Source organism: Delphinapterus leucas, chromosome 7 (assembly GCF_059928025.1).
Source record: "Delphinapterus leucas isolate spDelLeu-1000000601 "Yukka" chromosome 7, BTC_Dleu_Yukka2, whole genome shotgun sequence".
NCBI lineage: Eukaryota > Metazoa > Chordata > Mammalia > Artiodactyla > Monodontidae > Delphinapterus > Delphinapterus leucas.
Window position 1 is genome coordinate 101,657,162 of NC_143135.1, and position 22,099 is coordinate 101,679,260.

Genomic DNA, 22,099 nt, shown 5'->3' on the forward strand with positions numbered 1-22,099 from the left:
AGGTTTTCAACACGGAGGGTCTCAGTGGACCAGAGCGGAGTTGGCCTGGGAAGGGGCTCAGAGTGTCCTCTGGGTGCCTCCCGGCTCTGTGCGTGCTCAGATCTGCCTCCCTGTTTCCCTACAGGGGCTGTGTGAGCCCCTGGCAGGGGAGGCTCTGGGTCATCCCTGATGACCTGGCAGCCCTCCTGCCAGCAGTCCTACCTGCTCTGCCCTGGCCCTGCCCCAGAGGGACCACTGGTCAGACTGGAAGGTTTGCACCTTCCCCAGCAACACCTAGAATGCTAGCCGCCCCTCCCCTTCCCTCATTGGTAACCTTTACCTCCAGGAGAGTTGTATAAACAGCTGATCTGTGGAAACATCTTACTGATGTGAAACGATCTCAAAGGGGTCTCTCTTATCGGCTTCGCTGTTCCCAGGGGACAGGCTGATGGAGGAAACGGAGGTCTTGCTTTCATTCTCCGCAGTTTCGTTTCTCCTCCAGAAACCCCACCCCAGAGGCCGCGCTGCCCCGCCGCACACCACCATGCACAATCCTCCCCTTTTGCCCTAATCCCACCCTCAGCAACTCTGGCCCTGGTGGGCTCCTGATAGAAATTCAGGCGTGCACTGAACTTGGCCCTGTAGCGTCCCTGCTGGGGGACTTTGGGAGTACCAGCTCTGGAGAGGGGACACCACTCTGCAAATGAGGCACTGCTCAGAGTGGAGCGGGTGCTGCCCCTGGAGCTGCCGGGGGAGGGGGACAGCTTGGCGCTGGCTGGAGGTCTGTGGCCACGCCCCGTGGGACTGGGCACTTTCTCTAGGAGGGGTTGTACCCAGAAAGGGAGAGCGGCTTGGCCACTGAGGACTCCAACGCCCCCTGAGCCTGGCCTGTACGTGGGATCCACGTTCAGTGCAGGCAGAGTCTGGGTGGCAGTCCCCCGGTCCCCGGGCAGCTGCGTGTGTGCCATGAGTGCAGTGGACCCAGCGGCTGGGAGGAGAGGTGAGTGCAGTCGTGGTTGTGGTGTCAGGTGGGAGCTCTGGACTGCTCCCCGTGCTGGGCTGGGGCAGACCTGGAGTGGAGAGGCGCTGCCACGCACCGGGGGGAGGCCCAGACCAGGAGTCACCTTCAGCTTCCAGGGGCCCAGTGCTTGCTCTGGGCTCAGCCGGTGCTAAGGCTGCAGGCTTTCAATCCTGGGATATGTTTTGAGGCTCCCACACCTCCCAGAACTTGTTCTTGCTACTCCCGTTTTACAGATGGGAAATCTGAGGCCCAAGAGATGCAGGAGCTTTTCTAGATCCACCCCAGACAGCTCCCTGCAATTCATGGGTGCCAGAGAGTGTAGGGCTTCTGAGCAGTTCAGACTGCTTGAATTCTTTATTTCTGGAGACCCCGGGGCCCTTAATGTACCTCTGTGTGCCTGTTTGCTCATCTGTAAATGAGAATGAAAGAGGACTACCACACAGAGTGTTTTAAAAATTAAATAAGAGAAAAACAATTAAATGAGGTTTTGCACAAGAGCTGCTGAACAGCCCCAGGGATCTTTAAAAAATGAATCCAGAGTGTCACTCCTCTGTTCATACCCTCCAGTGACTTCTCATGGAACCCTGAGTAACGTCCAGGCTCCAGGGTGGCCTGTGACGTCCTGTACCACCCGGCCAGCGGGTCTCCCTGGCACCACCACTGGCCCTTCCTCACTGTCTCCGGTCACTTTGGACTTGTTTCTGTTACTTACACCCCACAGGCCCCAGGGTCTTTGCTCTTCTCTTGGGCTGGAACCTCTGCTCCCACTCCCCCACCCACCTTTCCATGACCGCCTCTCGCTTAGGTCTGAGGTCAAGAGTCAGCCCCTCAGGGACCTGCCAACGCTCCATCCCAAGGTGCTGCCCCATCTCCTTCTCCACTGCCCTGTTCTGATGGCCTCACCGTGTGTTCCTTCTTCTTCTTTTTTTAAATAAATTTACTTATTTTATTTATTTTTGGCTGCGTTGGGTCTTCATTGCTGCGCGCGGTCTTTCTCTAGTTGCGGCGAGCAGGGGCTACTCTTCGTTGCAGTGCACAGACTTACTGCGGTGGCTTCTCTTGTTGCGGAGCACGGACTTTAGGCGTGCAGGCTTCAGTAGTTGTGGCGCACGGGCTTAGTTGCTCCGTGGCATGTGGGATCTTCCCGGACCAGGGCTCGAACCCGTGTCTCCTGCATTGGCAGGTGGATTCTTAACCACTGCGCCACCAGGGAAGCCCTCACCGTGTGTTTCATGGCACGTTTTCTTATTTATCTATGTGGTTGTCAGGTGTCTCCCCCCACCCCTTCCCCCGCTCCCCAGGTGTGCACTCCAGGAGCACAGGCCTGTTACCTTGTTTCCTGCTGTAGTTCAGTGCCTGAGGCTGTGCCCTGGGTGCAGTAGGCCCGCAGTCCCTGTCAGCTCCTGTTTCTTCTGGACTGCCCAGCCTCACCGTGTCCCTGGAGGCCTCAGGACCCCAAACCTGCCCTGGGACAGGGCTGTTCTTGCAGACAAGCCCTTCTGAGGAGCAGGCAGACAGGGCAGGGGGGTGTCCCCTTGGCTTTCCTTCCCCCACTCAGGATTCGTCTCAGGGTGACCTCACTTAGAACATCACCCAGCTGCCCAAGGTATATGAAGTGGGTGTCGATGGGCCAAAGGTGGCAGGACTCGTTCCCTAGAAACCACTTCTGCTGGTAAAACAGGGTGTTTCTGCGAATTCAGAGGAAATGACACATGAAAAGATAAATACGGATGGGGTGACTACCAACTTTCCGAATGGCTACGCCCCGCCCCTGGTCTGTGTACCCCCAGATCTTTTCCCTGGCCTCTTTATAACCTGGCAAGGATTCTGGAGAAGGGTTAAATTGCTCTGCTGTAAATGATGTTGCTGCTAGCCTGTACAGAGCCTTTATGGAAAGCAGAATGAATGACCCCTGCGATTGGACACAGCCCTGCACGAGGGTGATGGTTTGACAAGCCAAGGGAGGGCTGGATTTCAGCCCTCACTCCCTACCCAGGCCTGGCCACACACACCCAGTCTGCATAGCTGTGCCTGGTGGCCCTGCCCCTGCTGTTCCCTGTCTGCGGAGTGGAACATAAGGAGAGATAAGAATGGCCTGTGTCCATTGGATCCATGAGGGGGAAAGATGAAGCGCATTCTGGAGTCTGAGACCAGCTGCTTCTACTTCTCCCCGGTAACAACCTTAGAGCCCCTCTTACCTGGCATATCCACCCACCCTAGAAGGAAGTGCCCTGTTTTTATCTCCATTTGATGCAGCAGAAAACTTGAGATCCAGAGAGGATCCAACACTTGTGCAGCCAATAAGTGGTCGGTCTGGAATGCAGGTCCGGGTGTGTGAGACTCCAGAGTTTACATTCCTATTTTTTTTTTTTTTTTTCCTCTCCTCTTTTCCTTTTAGCAAAATTTTAGTTGAAAGTGTATCACACTCACCCGTTAAAAAAAATTAAACATAAAAAGGGTATATGGGGCTTCCCTGGTGGCACAGTGGTTAAGAATCTGCCTGCCAATGCGGGGAACATGGGTTCAAGCCCTGGTCTGGGAAGATCCCACATGCTGCAGAGCGGCTAGGCCCGTGAGCCACAACAACTGAGCCTGCACTCTAGAGCCCGCGCCCGCGAGCCACAACTACTGAGCCCGTGTGCCACAACGACTGAGCCTGCGTGTCTGGAGCCTGTGCTCCGCAATGGGAGAGGCCGCGACGGTGAGAGGCCCACGCACCGCAATGAAGAGTGGCCCCCACTCACCGCAACTGGAGAAAGCCCTCGCACAGAAACAAAGACCCAACACAGACAGAAATAAATAAATAAATAAATAAATAAATAAAACGGTATATGATATAAAGAAGGCCTTTCCCCCATTCTAGACCCCTGCCCCCTTAGTTTCTTGCGCATCCTTTGAATGATCTATTCCTTTAGCGACATATCCACATATACGCGTGTAAGTCTTTTGTTAAAAGGGCATTGGAGATACACAGAACACTGCTCTCCACCCACCTTTTTAAAGTTTCATCATGTACTTGGGAGATAATCTGGTGTCAGCGTGCATGCATTTGCATCCTCTTTTTCACAGCTGTGTAGCGTTCCGTTCGTTGTTTGTGTGGTTATGCTTCTAAACAGGTCCTTGTGGATTTTCGGTAGAATTTCAAGTCATTTACATCTTTCACTGTCACAAATAGTGCTGTCTGTAAAGACTGTGATAGAAAAGTTCATGCAAATATAGGAGACTTTTCTGTAGAATAAACTTCTAGCAATGGAATTCCCAGGCTAAGGGGATTTTGACAGATATTGCCAGGTCACTTCCAAAAATGTCGCCCTGATCCACTTGTGATCTGACAGAGGGCCGGTTTCCCCACCTCCCCAAGCAGCGTGTGCTCTCAGGCCTCTGGAGCTTTGCTGTTACGATCAGTGAAGAATGGGTCTTTCCTCTGTGCCTTTATATTCTGTACTGTCAACTGCTCATTCATGTCCTTTGCCTATTCCTCTGTCTGATTTGTTGACTTGTTTCCTTATTGACTTGCATGAGCACATTCCAGGCTAAGGGAATTCATTGGTCTGATACATATTATGTTGCAGAGATACTTTTCCTAGTTTGTCATTTGTTTTTTAACTGTTCATCCTCTCTCTCCCCCTTCTCCTGCCGCCCTCTGCTTCTTAAATCTTTATGTTGTTGAATTTATCTTTTATAGCTTCTGAATTTTTGTCTTAAAATCTGTACTCCCTCTTTTCAGTATAAAAAGATTTCAAAATATAAAAGATAATAGAATCCCATGTGACAGCCAGATTTACAAATGCTCATGTTTTTGCATATTCTGTCTGAATAGAACTAAGCCCCGTCCTCACAATCCATCCCAGTTTACTTGATCTCTTCCTAGAATGTAATGGTCACCAAGAGTTGGGTGATTCCTCCATGTTTTGTTTTGTTTTAAATTCTTTTAGCCCACACGCGCTATATATAGTCTTGTGTGTTTTTTAAATTAATGAGACCATACTATAAGTATCTGTTTACAGTTTTTTGAAAACCTTAAACATCAGGTTTATCCTAATAGGTCCACAGCGAGTTCTTTCTTCAGTTTAAATGGCTGTATTCAGTTGTGTGATGATACAGTTTATTCAGCCATCCCTCCACTCTTGGACATTTAAGATGTTTCCATTCTTTTGCTGTTGCCACAGTGCTGCAATAAACATCCTTAGTGTGTGTACACGTACAAAGGCAGGTCACACTGGGATACACCTAGACGTGGAATTGCTGGCTCATAGCGTATGCACGCCTTCAGTCTTACTAGATACTATGAAGTACTTTTTGTCAATGAACAAAGCCTTTATGTCAGTGAACTCTAAGCCTTTATGTCAATGAACGCCTGCCAGCGAAATGTGCAAGAAGTGATATTCGGTTTTAACCTGCATTCCCTGGTCACTGAATGAGGCTGAACATCTTTCCACGTTTGTTAGGTGTGTGGGTTTGAGCTGCGAATTGCTTTTCCTGTCCTTTGCTATATTCTCTTCAGCTCCTTGGTCTTTTTCTTAATTGGTTGGAAGGATTACTGCTCCATCCAGGTATTTGTTGATGATATGCCATCTCTGACTTGTCCAAGGCTGGAACTCTGCACCACTGTACCACTGCCTCTGCCTGTGGCCGAAGAGCTTTGTGAGCAGCTGTTCGGCAAAGGGGGCACCACTCAGGAGAGGGCTCTGATCAGGGGTCTGGGCACCTTCTCTAGGAGGTGCTGTACCCGGAAAGGGAGAGTGGCTTCTCCAACAAAGCCTCATCTCTCTCCTCCATCCCATGATCCTCCCCACCCCAGCAATGCAACCCTGAACCTGGCTAGTACGTGGGATCCACGTTCAGTGCAGGCAGAGCATGGGTGGCAGTCCCCCGTCTGCCTGGGCAGCTGCGCGTGTGCCATGAGTGCAGTGGACCCAGCGGCTGGGAGGAGAGGTGAGTGCAGTCGTGGTTGTGGTGTCAGGTGGGAGCTCTGGACTGCTCCCCGTGCTGGGCTGGGGCAGACCTGGAGTGGAGAGGAGCTGCCACGCACCGGGGGGAGGCCCAGACCAGGAGTCACCTTCAGCTTCCAGGGGCCCAGTGCTTGCTCTGGGCTCAGCCGGTGCTAAGGCTGCGGGCTTTCAATCCTGGGATGTGTTTTGAGGCTCCCACACCTCCCAGAACTTGTTCTTGCTACTCCCGTTTTACAGATGGGAAATCTGAGGCCCAAGAGATACAGGACCTTGTCCAGGGACAGCCGGCCCGTGATCACAGAGGCTGGGTTGGACCTCAGGTCTGCATCCAAACCCCTTTCCTCTGCTTCCAGGAGACCAAGGGTACTTGGAGGTCTGGGGCTTGCTGGCTGGGGTTTTAGCCCAGGCTGGCCCTCTTGAGCGAGTAAGGAGGAAAGGAGGTTTCCTGGGTAATAGGGTGTCTCCAGGCCTGTAGCTCTCCTGGGACCCCACAGAGTATATTGACATCAGCTCGCAGTGTGGTCCAGCAACCTTGGAGCTGGTAGTGATTAAAGGGAGTCAAAGGTTAACCCTCGCCAGTTCTGGAGAAACAACACCCTCCTGGTATAAGGGTGTGTTTGTGAGCATAGCAATGTGCCTTTGGCAACAAATGTGGCACTGGTTGGGTCTGCCAGGTCCTGGGCTGACCTCTGACAAGCCCCTGGCCCCTTGTTTGACCAGGTCGTGGCAAAGTAAGTGTGTGGAAATTTTTAACTTGGCGAAACCTTCTGTTCACACTTGTTCTGCTAATTTGCTCATTCATTTAGACATCTGTTCATTTCAATATTCGTCAGTTACCTACCACACATCAGATGTTTCATTTGGTGCTGGAGATACTGTGGGCCACAAGAAGTCCCCGCTTTCTTGGGTCCTGTGATCTTGTGAGTACGGGAGACGCTGTGGTGTTCCTGCTACAGAGGAAATGAAACAGGGCGACCGGGTGGGACAGACTGAGGGAGTGGTTGGGTAATCTGGGACCCGGTGCCAAGAGGAAGCATGGAAGCGTGAGTGCCAGGATCCTTGAGGGTTGGCTGGGGAGAGCAGCCTGGGCTTGGGTCCCAACAATGATTCCAGATCCCCCCAGCATTTATACTGTAATCGACCCCCCTGACAAGGACTCAGATGTGAAACTGCTGGCACTGACCTTGCCTCGTCCTCCATCCTCAGACGGGGTTGGGGTGCAGATGGGGGCATGTGAGCTAAGATTCTTATCTTTGGGGAGGGGAGGGTGTGTTTAGGAAGTGTGGTGAGTCCTCGGGGGTCACCCGGGACCTCTTCAGTTCAGTGGCCACCCAGTTCTGCTCCATGTAAGGTTCAGTCCTTAGTGCTGTGCTTTCTGGTCACAAAACAGGCTGAAAAAGTGTTTTTTCAATGATGGCTGCCGCCTCAATGTAAATAATTTTTAAGGGGATAGTTTACTTTCTTTGTTTTGTAGTGAGTCTTTGGAATCCCGTGTATGGGCCCCGCAAACAGCGTTCCTCAGCGCTGACTAGCCGCAATGCAAGTCCTCCACGGCCACGTGAGGCTGCGGCCCCCTCACCGGATGGGGCACGGCGGGGCAGGTGCAGTCCACGATCTTCAGAAGGGTCATCTGGAGGCCGGAGGGAGGGAGGGGACTGGCCATACTGGTGGTTTCAAGCCCCAGTTCCTGTAAGGCCTTCAGCTTTGGCTCCTTGGGGCTAGATTCACTGGCCCCTGTCTGGGAGATATGAGGAGGGAATCGTGCCCGGGAGCCTGGCGCAGGTCGACGGCCACACCGGAGTTTTTCTTTATTTATTGTGGGCATGAACCTGTACTGTTTCTACACTGGGTAATAGGGTGTCCCCAGGCCTGTAGCTCTCCTGGGACCCCACAGAGTATATTGACATCAGCTCGCCGTGTGGTCCAGCAACCTTGGAGCTGGTAGTGATTAAAGGGAGTCAAAGGTTAACCCTCGCCAGTTCTGGAGAAACAACACCCTCCTGGTATAAGGGTGTGTTTGTGAGCATAGCAATGTGCCCGTCACTACACTTAAGCTCTTTTACCCAGCGAATGGAATTCAAAGCTCCAGCCCCACCCCGGCCAACTCCAGAAGTATGATCTTCACGTGGTTCTTTGCGGTGTCTTGTGACTGGTAGCTGCTAAAGTGGAGAATACAGAGTGTTTCTCTGCAGGAGACTGCAGGCCTGCGCTGTTGGAGACGCCTGTTGGGGGTGGAGGGTATCCTGTGGACCCCCAAGGTGGGGAGCAGAGAGCCTTCCTGCCCTGCAGGTGGAAGCCTCTGCAGCCCCTTTCCTCCAAGCTTGGATGGCTGGAGAGATGCCCCATCTGCCCACTGGTGGGCCTTGAGGCAGTTGGTCAGTTACTCTGCCCTCTGCCGCTTCACAAGAGCCCCGGGCCAAGACCAGATCCCTCCCTACTGGGGCTGCGGATCACGCCGTGCAGTTCAGGATGTGTCTAGCCAGCGGCCAGGCCAGAGGGGCTGGAGTGGGTATCTGACCTATTGCTACCACCTCTTCCCCTCTTGCTCTGCCTGCTCTGTGGCGGTGTAGTTCCCGATGAGTAAATTAATTCAACAAGCTTGTGTCAAGAGCCTGCTGTGTACCAGTCACTGTCCTAGACATTGGTGATACAGCATCGAAAAAAACGACAGCCAAAGTTTTTCGCAAGCCAGGGAGAGGGATCTGAAATGTGAGGTGTAGGGGGGATTTTTGACCAGAGGTGGAGAAGATGAGTGGAGAGCTGAGTGGGTAGATACCAAGCCTGTGTCTAGGGGAAAAACATTCCAGGCTGAAGGAACAGCCAGAGAGGAGGGAGTGGGCCTAGCCCAGTCAAGAACAATGAGGCCCGTCTGAGTAGAGCAGACTAAATGAGGGAAATGGGGAAGGAGAGCAGAGAAGTGCTGGTGGGGAGATCACACGCATTCTTACAGGTCAGAGCAAGGGTTTGGCCTTTCTCTCTGAGTGGATGGGCGCCACGGAGGGTTTCTGAGCTGAGGAGAGGTGATACAGGTGATCCATTCTGGAGAATCGTGGTTAGTTGACTACACCCAAGAGTGGCTGATCAGAACACAGTGCGACTCCAGTGGCCTGTGTCCTCACCTTGCCTCGCCTCGCAGTTGTATTAGTTACTTTAAATTCAGCGTCCAGCTCAAGGGCCCCTGGAATAACGGCAGAGGACTCTAAGCTGAGAGGAATCGCTGTGGGTTAGCTGGCACTGTCGAGATTCACACACCTCAACAGGCTGGAAACATGGCGGGCGATTCCCGAGATGAGACGTTTGCAAGCAGCTGTAGTAGCACAGTCCTGCTCTTTGGTTCCGGAGGGTAGCCACACGAGATCAGGGCGCAGGAGACCTGGCTTACCAGCTGAGGGATGTTGGTTCCCTGCCAGTGAAGCGGCATGGCCGTGAGAAAGTGAACGCGGTCTTTGCCAGCATTTGTGGAAGTCTGGTGTCCAGATGGAGGGCACTGTTAATCCCATGAATACAGCTGCGGGTTTTGAAGACATGCTGGAGGGCTTCCAGGGGGCCAGGCGATTCGCCTGGGAAGGAGCGCAGGAGGCTCCTCTCAGCTGTCAGAAGCCTCTGAAGGACTTTGATGTGACGGAGGGCAGCTTCCTCCTGTTGCTCCAGAGGGCTGCAGGTGGGCCCTCTGAGGATCTTGGCGTCTTCACAGGATGGTTTAGGGGCGGCGGAGGGCAGGAGTTAGGAGTGTGTCTCTGGAGCTAAGCTCCTCACCAGCTCGTTGACCCTGGGCAAGTTGCTGACTCTTTTTGCACCTCACTTCCCTGTCTCCACAATGGAGGTAATAATAGTGTTTAACTCATAGGGTTGAGATCATACTTGGAAAGCCCTTAAGAGTACCTTGCAGAGCAGCTCTCAACATGTGGTAATGTCTGGCGACATTTGGTCGTCAGAACTGGAGAGTGGGGGTCATACTGGCCTCTAGTGGGCAGTGGTCACGGTGCTGGTAACCATCCAGCGGTGCACAGGATAGCCTCCACAGCGATGACTCCCCTGGTCCCCAAAGCAATGGCAATGAGGTTGGCAGCCCCCTGGTGTTGCACGTGGTAGGTGCACAATACATTTCAGGATCAGTAAGGGATGTAATACATTTTTAGCCTCATCTTATTACTTGTGTGCCAGATGTTTATAAAACATCTGCTATGTTCTAGGCACCGTAATAGGGTCTGAGGATATAATGCAGGCCTGGACACAGACGTCGTAGTCTCATGGGCGAGATACGAACACACATAATAATGTGATATAAAATTATATTATGCGAGAAAGCATCTTCTCTAGGTGCTCTGGTAGACTCTTGGTATAAACAAGCCTCCAATGTCAGAGGTCAGAGGACAGTGGGCAAGCCATGAAAACAGTAATTATATAATACAAAAGGTTTACTACCTATTAGGTGCTAAAATCAAGATATAAACAATTTTTTGTGGAAAGAAAAACATTGTTTAGAAATGTCAGAAAACACTTCGTAGAGGAGGGGCCGGTGCTGCAGAAGGAGTGAGATTGTTGAGGCTAACGGGGGCTGCGTAGGGTCTTCCTGCTGGAGGAAAGCCCGTGCAGAGGTGGCGTTGTGGAAGAAGACGGCACCTGCAGCGCACGTGGCAGGAGCTCCGAGATGCACACGCAGGCCTTGGGGCCTGGGACTGAAGCGCCCTGGTCGCCTCTAAAAAGCTTTGGTTTTTCATTGAAGGAATGGGGAGTGATTGGAGCAGGAGGGTGGTTTGATCCAAACCGTTTCTGAGAAAGATACCGTGTTGGCAGTTCTGAGGAAGAGGCCTGAGTGAGGTAAGACTTGTGGTGAAGAGACCAGTTAGGAAGCAGATAAATTGGGGTGAGATCTGGAATCAACCTGCGGCTCAAGAAGAGGAGACGCAGGCTGCTTTCCGAAGTACCTCTGAGGCTCTAGACTACGTGGCCTTCACGCTGCACTGAACTTTATCAAGCTTTACATCCCAGTGCCTCCTATAATGGCGAGCGTTTAGTGGGAGTTCAGCAAGCATTTGCTGGGACGAGGAACTGGGGGTAGAATGGGTAGCGTTTCGTAGGGATGGTGTGAAGGCGAAGGAGATGTTGGGCGGATGAGCTGATGAGAATGTGGGGTAGGTGGGGAGCTGGGAGACGCGGGTCCAGTTGTGGACGTGTTACGGGTGACTAGTTTAAGGTCATCCAGGGAGGATGAGCAATAGAAAATTAGAAATGTTAGGACAGGATCTGGGAGAGAAATTACAGAGCTGAAAAAGAGCTTGAATCATCAGGGTCTGAGTAGTAGTTAAGCCTCTGAAAATGAATGAACCTGGCCTGTGTAAACAAGTAGAGGAAGAGCAGAGGTTCAAGGGCAGCTCCCTGGAGAATGCCAGCACTTAAAGGAGGTGGAGCCAGTTTGGAGGAAACCTGGAGAGAGTCTTGACCTGGAAGCATCGGCCTATTCGTAGCAAAGGCTTCAGAGTACGGGGAAGAGCGAAAATAGATCCTTTTCAGGTTTGACCATTAGGAGGCCACTGAAGGCTTTGGCAAGAGCGATTTCAGCTTAGACAAGGATCAGGGGTGGAGTAGGGCAGAGGGTTGAGTGGGAAGCGAGCATGTAGCACAGATGAAGGAGTCTGACCACTGGAGCTCAAGATGGAGATGCAGAGGTAGCTTGAGGAGGAGACAGAAGCAGAGAGGGGGGTTGTTTTGTTTTAGGCACAGGGAGACTTGACTATGTTTCTGAGTCAAAGGGAGTAGAGGAGTGGGGAGAGGTGGAAGCAGCAAGGCCGAGGGGGATCACTGGTTGGGAACAATGCTGGAAAGGTGGGCGGGGACCCAACCCAGTATCCGGGTGGGCCAGGAGTGGCAGGTGAGTCTAGAGGTGGCAGGCAGGCAGCTCCGGGTTTTCCCCACAGGACTGAGGGACAGTGACATGGATTACGGCTTCTGCCCCACTGGTTTTCCCATCCCCCTTCTCAGGAACATTAAGCCACAGCCCTTTGATGGGCCCAAGGGCTTGGAGGGGCCTGGCGTCATGCCATGTCCATGGGTGACGTCCAGTTCTGTTCATCTTGGTACAGCGGGTACCCACTGAGTACTTGCTGTGTGAGGCTTTGAGCGCCAGGCAGCAGGAGGCTTCTGTTCTTCACCCCGTCCTCCAGTTCTGCCCTTTGGCGACTCCGAGGCAGGGCTCAGCAGCCTCACTGCAGCGGGGGACGCCGTGGTTCTTAGCAGAGCACCGGGAGGGCGCACAGCCTTCCTGCCTTGGGGTCAGCTTTACCTAGCGGGTCGGGTGAGCCAGTCTCCTGGGCAGCTGGTGGCAGGCAGAGGTTGCTGCACCTTGGACATGAGTGGATGAGATTTCTGTTCTCCTGCCCAGGTACCCTGCTGTGACTTTTCTTCTGGCCTTTTGTCCCCGGAGGGGGGGGGGCTGTCAGTGTTATGGGACGGCTGCTGGGAGAAGGCCCCCTGTTGTCCAGAGGCAGCAGGCAGCCCAAGAAGCCCGCGCCCCTGGAATCCTGGGGGCTGAGCCATCCTCTTGGCTTGGCCAGCAAGGGGAGGGGGTGGGTGGGTGGATGACATCCCTAGGGGTCTCTCGGAGCAGACCCCAGGACTAGCCAGTCTGCCTAGCACAAGACCAGCACAGTTTAGGAGGAAAGTGCAGAACTCTACTGGGGAAGAGGTCAAAAAAAGAGTAGTTGTCTTGTTCAGGACCCATCACCTCCGACCACCAAAGTTCTCCTTCACTGAGGACAGCTGAGTCCTTGACTTTCAGTTACTGCACACCACGCTCTCTGTAGTGTTCTCCATTTTGGCCGCATGTTAGAATCACCAGAAAGGTGAGCTTTTTTTGTTTGGTTGGTATTTTACTGGCCAATGCCTGGGCCCCATGCCCAACCAATTAAATAAGACTTGGAAAGTGGGGTCTAGATGTCAGTAAATGCCTCAGCTTCTCAGGTGATTGCCTTGTGCCCCGAGTGCTGTGACCTACTGTTACAGGGAGATGGAGTACGCTGGACTGAATCCTGATCAGAAAGGACTGAGAGCACGGAGGGTGGGAGAGGATGCAGTTCATAATGTAAAGAATGTGAGAGCCTGAAGGATCTTGTTTAGAGCTTTGCAGCTCTCAGTGCGGTCCCAGCCTAGCAGCAGGGCACCACCTGGGAGCCGGTTAGAATGTTGGACCCACGACACCCACTGAATCAGAACGTACACATCAAAGACTGAGAACCGTGCTTTCGCCATTATCCGGACCAGTGGTTCTCAACCTTGGCTGGGTTAGAATCGCCCCTGGGTGCTTGAATAAATTCCAGTGCCAGGCCAGACCACTTAAGTCAGAATTTCCAGTTATGGGACCCAGATACTGCAATCCTCCTGTCCAGCCAGGGTCAAGGACATCCATCTTGATAAGCGCATCTCAAGCTTGAATGTCCATGTGAGTCATCAGGGGATCTTACGCAAACGCAGTTTCTGATTTGTGCCTCTGGAGGGGCCTGGGATTATACCTTTCTAATAAGGTCCCTGGTGAGGCTCAGGCTGCAGATCTGATAAATATATTTGAGTCACAAGCATTTATTAGGCCAGATTCCCAGTTTTACAGCTGAAGTAACTGAGGGTCAGAGAGGGAAAAGTGACTCCCCCAAGATAACCCAACATGTTATTCATTCAATACTTGCTGAGCGCTGGCTGTGTGTCAGGCAGTGTGCTACATGCTGGGGCTCGAGCTGGGAATAAGACAGACCCGATTCCTACCCTCACAGGGCTTATGTGCGGTGGGGGAGACAGACAGTGAGCAAGTAACTAAACGAATTACAGCTCGGGAGAAGCGTGTGAAGGGGATAACGTGGTAGGGCGTGACTTGGCAGTTGTTGTGGGTAGGTCGGGGAGGCAGGCCCCCCTCGGAAAAGCAGTAGGTCTTGACTTTCACTGGGGTCTGCTGATAACAACTCTAGAGCTCTTCTTTATTGGACGGGACCATCCCCCATCCCCACTGGGATTCAGAGATGGGCCCTCCTGACCCTGCTGAAAACATCTGGCTCTGGTCCCCACCCCTATCCCTTTCCCCCACCCGGCTTTCTCTTTCCCTCAACACTCTCATTCTTGGGTATTTGCGGACTCAGGGTGGAGCCTGGGGAGTGCCCCTGGGAGCGGAGCATCGACTCCATAACAGGACAGTGTTATGGAGGATAATCAATTTATGATCTCTAACCCAAACCAGACCTCGTCCAGATGCGGTCCCCCACCACTGAGAAACAATTTGAGATTTTTCATTTCTCCCCCAAAGAGCACAAACACTAGGGCTTCCCTCCCTTTCCTGATCCTTCAAAAGAATCACGTGGGCAGCTTGTGAAAATGCCCATCCCAGGTCCCACCCCAGCTGGCTGAAGCTATCCCAGGAAAGGGCTCTGGAATCTGTGTTTAGTATGTGGCCCATCTGATTCCTACAACCCAGATCATTGGGGAGGAAGTCATGGAGAGAAGAAACCGGCGCTCTGCGCGCATCCCGTGCCTCTTTGTGTGGCTGTGAAAGCTGCAGAAATTTCTTCCCGGTGACTCAGAAGCATGGTCCTTGGCTGGCTTTGCGACTGGAGGGACCTCGCTGTTTATGTGCATGTAGCAACTCACCCCTCCCACAGCCCTGTCCTTACCTTGCCAGCCTCTGCCCTTACCTGAAAGGGTCTCCTTTCTCTCCTCTGACCAACCAGACCCTTCTCACTCTCCGTGCTCCTATTCAAACAGCCTGCCTCCGTTGAGTTTCCCCCATGTACCTGGTGGTGAGGGCTTGGACACTGTACTCAGCCAGAGTCTAGAAGGGCTGCAAGAGAACTTGTGGACCATCTGATGGTCCCACAGTCACCCCAGGGCCTGGCCCGAGCAGATCTGTTCGGGTGGAATAGTGAGAGATTGATGATAGAGGCGTGGACGGTGGCCAGAGCCAAGGGAATGCATTGGATGTGGAGAAAAGATAAACTTCAGTTGTGTAAAATGTGAGTCACGCCCTTGTACAGTTAGCTTAACTTTCATGTAGAAAATGGGTAGAGGTACATCTGTTTCCTGGAGCTGACCCTTCCGAGGTCCAAGTGAGGGATAGGACACAGTGGGGGGAACCGTGCCGGGGAAGCTGTGGTAGGCTGGTCTGGCCTGGGACGGAATTCGTGAAGGGTGGGACTTGGTTTCCCTCTCTGGGGCGTAGGCCCCACCTGGACCGCTGATGCTGCCTTTGAGGGGTTAGGGAGATGCCCAGGGTGAGGAGGCCCACTCCCTGGATGGCCGCCCTGGAAGCAGCTTGGTGCTTTCTGGAGGCGGGAAGAGGCAGGCTGTGGGTGTGCCCTGCTCCGGTGTCTAGGCGAGAGTGTTTGTGGTGCTGACCAGACACCTGTGACTCCTGCCTCCTAGGTGGCCCGAGGCAGCCGGGATGACAGCTCTCCCCAGGAACCCTGGCACCTGAGAAACATGATCAGCAAGTCCCGTGAGTATTCTCCAGGAGCTCCCCACCCTGCGGGGTGGGCTCCCCAGAAGCAGGGGGTTGGGGAGGGACCGACACGGAGCCAGGGGCCCCTGTCTTCATCCTGAAGGACGGCAGAGACACTCGGGTCCAAGCCCTGAGCCGGAGAACTAGGGCCAGGCGAGGGCCTGCTGGGAGCCGGCCTTGCAGGGGCCCCAGCTGAGGCAGCTGAGAAGGTGGCCTGGGGCTGTGCCTCCCTGTTTCTGCTTCCAGCTCTTCCGTGCGTTCGCCCTGCAGGCTGGAAACTCCTGGCCACACTGGCTCTGGTCCTGGTCGTCATGGTATGGTACTCCATCTCCCGAGAAGACAGGTACATTGAGCTGTGAGTCCACCTTTCATGTCCTTCCGTGGGTTCTTCTTGGGAACCGGGCTCAGGGATGGAGCGTCATGAGGTGGGGACCTAGTGGGGGGACAGGAGGGTTCAGAGAGCCAGGGCATGACCTCTCCCATACACTACTAGCCCAGAATCCTCTGTGAGGGGAGTTGGTGGGTTTTGGGGGGTAGGACCTGGGATGACTCCCCGGGGTCCTCACCCAGGGAGTTCAGGAGAACAAAGAACTGGCTTTGCAATGATTTGGTTTCAAAGTGGGACTTGGGCTGACACCGTTGCAGCCGGAGAGTCGCTCTCCAGGGCCTTGGGGCCGACGTGCCCTGGGAGGAGGTGGGGGCTGCCTGGAAAGCTGGCCCCCGGGCCCGGGAGGTCTGACTGGCACGCCTGCCTCTCTCCTTTTCTGTCTCCAGCTTTTATTTTCCCATCCCAGGGAAGAAGGAGCCATGCCTCCAGGGTGAGGCGGAGAGGATAGCCTCCAAGCTCTTTGGCAAGTACGTGAGGATGCGGGGTGGGCCTGGGTGCCGGCTAGATGGAGGGAACCGTGCTGGTGGACGTGGGCCAGGGGCAGCCTGTGAGGGAGGGAGAGGCCTTGGTGTGTATACGTAATGTGAGTCAGGGGTCTGACCCAGTTTCTGGCATGAAGATTAATCTCTTTCTCATCCCCAACCTGCCTTCACCTCGGCGCAGCTACTCCCGAGAACAGCCCGTCTTTCTGCAGCTTAAGGATTATTTCTGGGTCAAGACGCCATCTGCCTACGAGCTGCCCTACGGGACCAAGGGGAGTGGTAAGTATCCGCCTGGTCAGGTGGGAACGCTGGCTTCACCTTGGCCACACAGCTTCTCGTTTTCTGCTGTCCGTGGTCCCAGCGCCCAGGTTCTCAGCCAGGCCTAGATCCTGGGGGCAGGGCAGGGAGGGTTGGCAGCCTTTGGAGATCAGCCCCTTCGTTGCGGTTCTTTTGTAGAAGACCTACTGCTCCGGGTGCTGGCCGTCACCAGCTACTCCATTCCAGAGAGCATCCAGAGGTGAGGAGACCCTCCTTCCTGCCCCAGTGTGAAACAGTCATGGTCCAGCACCTCCCAGTGAGCCTGCCTGTGTCCAGGGGAGGCGGGCATGCCAGTCCCCACGGCAGCTGAGCCTGGGTATCAGGCTGCTGGAGTGGGCAGAGGCTGCTGGGGGTATTGCCGTGGTAACAGGCAGGCCTGGGCAGCAGTCGGGGGCTCCGAAATGGGGTTTCTTCTTGGTACTCCCCAGGCACCTTCCCTCCTCCTCTCTCTCTTCCGTGCTCTGTTCAGTTTCCTCCCCCTTGAAAGCCCAGGGCTGCAGGCTCGGCATGACCAGAAGCAGGACTCCTTGGAGATGCCTGGTCCACGGGGGCCAGGGGCTGAGGGGCTGAGGGGGCCTGGGCAGACCGGGGCAGGAGCAGGGGCTCCTTCTGGGTCTTACCACCCTGTTCCCGGGGCAGCCTCAAGTGCCGCCGCTGCGTGGTGGTGGGGAACGGGCATCGGCTGCGCAACAGCTCGCTGGGAGAGGCCATCAACAAGTACGACGTGGTCATCAGGTCTGTATGAGCGCCCTTCCCTCTTCTGTTTGGGGGCGATGGTAAACAGACCCAGTGGGATTCTAGGTGACGGGCATCCTCCTCCCTGCCTCCCAGGTTAAACAGCGCACCGGTGGCTGGCTACGAGCATGATGTGGGCTCCAAGACCACCATGCGTCTCTTCTACCCTGAATCCGCCCACTTCAACCCCAAAGTGGAGGACAACCCTGACACACTCCTTGTCATGGTAGCTTTCAAGGCCATGGACTTCCACTGGATTGAGAGCATCCTGAGTGATAAGAAGCGCGTAAGTGGAGAGACTGGCGGGGGTGAGGTCGCAGCCTGGGGATGGGGACGCCGCCCGGGTCAGGCCCTGCCGCTCCATCACGTGTGCCCCACGGTCCTCAGGAGCCAGTAAGGGGAAGTGTTCTACTGCAGGGGTCAGACAGCAGCAGCGAAGGGCACCCTAAGCTCGAGGCTGCTTGGGACAGAGAAGCTGCCAAAGTATGTTTGCCGGTGAGAAGCTTGGCAGCAGAGGGACCAGTTGGTAGTCATCTCCAGGTGGAGGCACTTAGAACAGTCGAGATCTCTGTCCTAGGTGGACTCCAGAAAGTCCGCTCTGTCTCTTTGCCATCCAGTTGACAGCTGAACTGTCCGACTGTCCATTTTTTGCCACGTGTTCAGCTGGCCCCTTCTACCTGCATGGCTATACTTGGAAGCGGGCAATGGTTGGAGCCCATACTCTACACACCATGTCACCTGGCCTCCCCTGGGGGGTGCCCCGCTCCCCTCTCTCCCTCCTCCTCTCTTCTGGTCTCCTCTCCCACCTCTGGTGTAGGCCTCCGCGTCCCTCCCGTCACCCCGCACTCCCGAGGGCCTGTGCCATCAACACAGGGGCCCCGTCCCCTGGAGAAGCCCCTCCCCACCTCCCCGTTTCAACCCACTGGCTCTCTCCCTCCCAACCCCACCCGCCTAGGTGCGAAAGGGCTTCTGGAAACAGCCTCCCCTCATCTGGGACGTCAACCCCAAACAGATTCGGATTCTCAACCCCTTCTTCATGGAGATTGCAGCTGACAAACTGCTGGGCCTGCCGATACAGCAGCCATACAAGATTAAACAGGTGACGATGGGCTGCAGACGGACGGGAAGCCAGAGGGTTGGGGTTCTCTGTGGGAAGTAGGAGGGACTGCCTAGAGGCTCCAGAAGGCCAGGGAGGACCCCAGGCAAGGGGAAAACAATAGCAGAGACGGCAGCACACGGCCCCCAGGCACACACCTGTAATCAGAGGCAGGTATTCCGGCTTTTACAGCAAGGGAGGGCACACACTCTTGAGATGCTCGGGGGCATCTCCAAAATGGGGAGTCAGGGAAGGGTATTTTTAGGGCTTGGGGGCTAGAGGAAGAGGATGCCTTTGGCAGGCGCTGATCAGAATCTGTACACTGGGGATTTGCTGGGACAGTCAGTAGTCTTCTTTTGGGCCGCGGGCCGCACGGCTTGTGGGATTTTAGTTCCCCAACCAGGGATTGAACACGCACCCCCGGCAGTAAAAGCGTGGAGTCCTGGGTTTCCCTGGTGGCGCAGTGGTTGAGAGTCCGTCTGCTGATGCAGGGGACGCGGGTTCGTGCCCCGGTCTGGGAGGATCCCACATGCCGCGGAGCGGCTGGGCCCGTGAGCCACGGCCGCTGAGCCTGCGCGTCCGGAGCCTGTGCTCCGTGACGGGAGAGGCCACAACAGTGAGAGGCCCTCGTACCGCAAAAAAAAAAAAAAAAAAAAAAAGAAGCAATGATCAGACATAGACAGGACTCACGGTGCTACCTGCTGTATGGCCTTGGGCCAGTCAGCCACTCAGAGCCTTGGTTTTCTTATCTGTGGGGTGGGGAAAATAGGAGTACTGACCTTTTAAAGCCATTCTAGAATTTAAAAAGATAATTACGTAATGTGCTTATCACGGAGACTGGCATACAGTGAATGCTCGATAAATAGTTGCCAAGTTTTGAATAAACGATTTTATTCTTTCTTTTCTTTTTTTCGGCCGTGCTGCATGGCTTGCGGGATCTCAGTTCCCTAACCAGGCAGGGATCGAACCTGGGCCACGGCAGTGAAAGACCAGAATCCTAACCACTTGGCCACCAGGGAGCTCCCCATGATTTTATTCTTTACTGAATATCTACTACGATTCAGCTTCCTGTGTTGAATGCCTGCTTTTGTGACTGCTCAGCACCAGGCCCCAAGTTTGCATGCATGGGGAATAAGACATGCCCTCTGCCCTAAGGAAACTCAGTCTAGCAGAATAGACACGCAGGATGCAGCCTGGAATGGCAAAGCGCTCCGATCAAGGGTTGTTCCCAGTGCTGCGGGGTCTCAGAGGAGGGGCGGGACTCTGCTTGGGGCTGTCTGGAGGTGGTGCCACCGGAAGAGGTGGTACTGGAGCTGGGCCCTAAGGGGTCGTGGGGCCCATCAAGCAGAGAGTTGGGGAAAGGTATTTCATTTGGCAAAAGACCACACAACGCCCCTGGCACTGAGTTCTAGTGCACATGGAGTTGGGTGGGGGGCAGCAAAGAGGAGTTTTCTGGCCCTGGTGGCAGATGGTGAAGGCTAGAGAGGGAAGCCAGAGATTAGGACCAGAACCCAGCTCGTGGCAGGAGGAAGAGGGAGAGGAAGGGATGAACTTGCGTTTCCTGTCACTGCCTAACAGATAACCACAGTTTAGAGGCTTAAAACAACACCCACGTATTTGGCTCATAGTTTTGGAGGTCAGATGTCCAGCACAGCATGGCTGGGTTCTCTGCGTAGGGTATACAAGGCTGAAATCAAGTTGGCAGCTGGGCTGCGTTCTTGTCTGGAGGCTCGGGGGGTGAAATTTGCTTCCAAGTTCATTCTTGTTGTTGGAAGAATTTGCTTCCCTGTGGTTGCAGGACCGAGGTCCCCATTTCCTGGCTGGTTTTCAGCCTAGGGGTGGTACCCTCAGCACGTAAGAGCTGCCTGCATACCTTGCTGTCTGGTCCCCTCCATCTTCAGGCCAGCAATGCATGATAAACCCTCTTGTGCTTCACACCTCGCACTTCCTCCACTGCTGATCTCTAGACCCGGATATAAAAGCTCATGAGATTAGGTCAAGCCCACCAGGACTATGTATTTTACAGTCTACTGTGCCACATTAAGCAATATAATACAATGTAATAGATCTCGTCATATTCGTAGGTTACACACACTCTCAAGGGCAAGGGGTCATTGGGCTTCATCTTAGAATCCTTCTGCTACAGCATTTCTTTTAAGGTGAAATTGAGAGATTTGTGACAATTCTAGGTTTCCAGCACAACTAGGTGGACGGTAATGTGTTTAACAATTACAGGAATACACGGGGAGAGAAGAGTTTGCTAGAAGGTGACACATGTGTGGTTTGGCAGAGGTCTGAACCGGATGAGATAACACAGTGGTGGTAAAAGCAACAGGGCTGAACTGGAAGGCTGGGGCAGGCAGTGACATGAAAAGATAGGAGAGCTCAGAAAGGGAAGCTGGGGAACACCTGGCCTTAGGGGATCTGACAAGGTCTGGGGAGTGGAAGGCAGGTCATCCCTGCTGAGGAAGGCGGTTTGTGAGGTTAGAATATCAGGTGGCCCATCCCCGTGGATGGCTCAGGGGTGGAGAAAGTGAGGTCCTCACAGCAGCCCATACGGTAGGGGGTGGGGGAGGTACTGCTGTCCCCACTTTATAGGAGGGAGAGCCCACCCTCATGAAGGGCACGCAGCCGGGAAATGTGAGAGCCTCGGGGCTTCCAGGAGAGGTGAGTTTCTCCAAGACGGAGAGCAGAACCTTTCCACTCCTTGAGTGACTTGTTTAATGGTTGTAAGCCTCAGTTCCCCATCTGGAAAATGGGGCTAATAATACAGTGTTTTTGTGAGGACTGGATGAGGTGACATATGGGATGAAATACTTAGCATAGTGTCTGGCACATAGCAGGTGCTCCGAAAATCGTAGATGTTATTATTACTATCATTTTTGTCATCTTGATTGCCATCATCATCCCCAAAGGCCCAAACCCTCCCCAGACGTGTTGAGCTATAGTATGCAGTATGGTAGCCACGAGCCACATGTGGCGCTTTTTTTTGTTTTTTGTGGCTGCATCGCACGGCTTGCAGGATCTTCATTCATCGACCAGGGATCAAACCTGAGCCGTCGGCAGTGAGAACATGGAGTCCTGACCACTGGACCACCAGGGAATAATTCCCCACATGTGGCTATTATTTAAATTTAAATTAAAATTGAATAAAATAAAAAGTTCAGTTCCTTAGCTGCATGAGCCCCGTATGGCTCGTGGCTGCCATACAGGACAGCACAGATGCAGAACATTTCCATGATACTAGAAGGTTCTGTTGCAGAACGCTGGCCTAGAGGTGCTGAAAGAAGCAGGCTCCCTCTAATACCTTCCCCACGCTTTGTCCCTCAGAAGCCCACCACAGGGCTGTTGGCCATCACCCTGGCCCTCCACCTCTGTGACCTGGTGCATATTGCTGGCTTTGGCTACCCAGACGCCCACCACAAAAAGCAGTCCATTCACTACTATGAGTATATCACACTCAAGTCCATGGTGGTAAGTGGTCCCTGCTGGTGAACTGGGGACACTGAGGGAGTGAGGGTGGTCCCAGAGATAGCTCACCGAGAGGTCACACAGAGAGTCAGAACTAGAACCAAGGCATCTGGACTCCCAGGCCAGCGTCCCCTGTATTCTGTCTTCCTTCTGAGAGCTGGCGTGGGGAATGGAGCTCCCGG

General features: G+C 54.0%; 1 protein-coding gene across 8 annotated transcripts in view; it reads left to right on the forward strand.

Moving 5' to 3' along the window:
- Positions 1-22,099, forward strand: part of ST3GAL4 (ST3 beta-galactoside alpha-2,3-sialyltransferase 4) — a 48,022-nt gene that overhangs the window by 9,852 nt on the left and 16,071 nt on the right. For 2 of the 8 annotated variants that reach the window (XM_022556239.3, XR_016393949.1), the window contains 9 exons: positions 15,352-15,424; positions 15,674-15,782; positions 16,202-16,282; positions 16,479-16,576; positions 16,754-16,814; positions 17,255-17,350; positions 17,447-17,636; positions 18,306-18,449; positions 21,777-21,920. In XM_022556239.3, coding sequence (XP_022411947.1) covers positions 15,409-15,424; positions 15,674-15,782; positions 16,202-16,282; positions 16,479-16,576; positions 16,754-16,814; positions 17,255-17,350; positions 17,447-17,636; positions 18,306-18,449; positions 21,777-21,920 — 939 coding nt within the window. In that variant the 5' untranslated portion in view covers positions 15,352-15,408. Of the gene's footprint in view, positions 1-15,351; positions 15,425-15,673; positions 15,783-16,201; positions 16,283-16,478; positions 16,577-16,753; positions 16,815-17,254; positions 17,351-17,446; positions 17,637-18,305; positions 18,450-19,389; positions 19,511-21,776; positions 21,921-22,099 lie in introns of those variants that run through there. The other 6 variants (XM_022556240.2, XM_022556236.2, XM_022556237.2 and 3 more) reach the window with 6 other exon arrangements.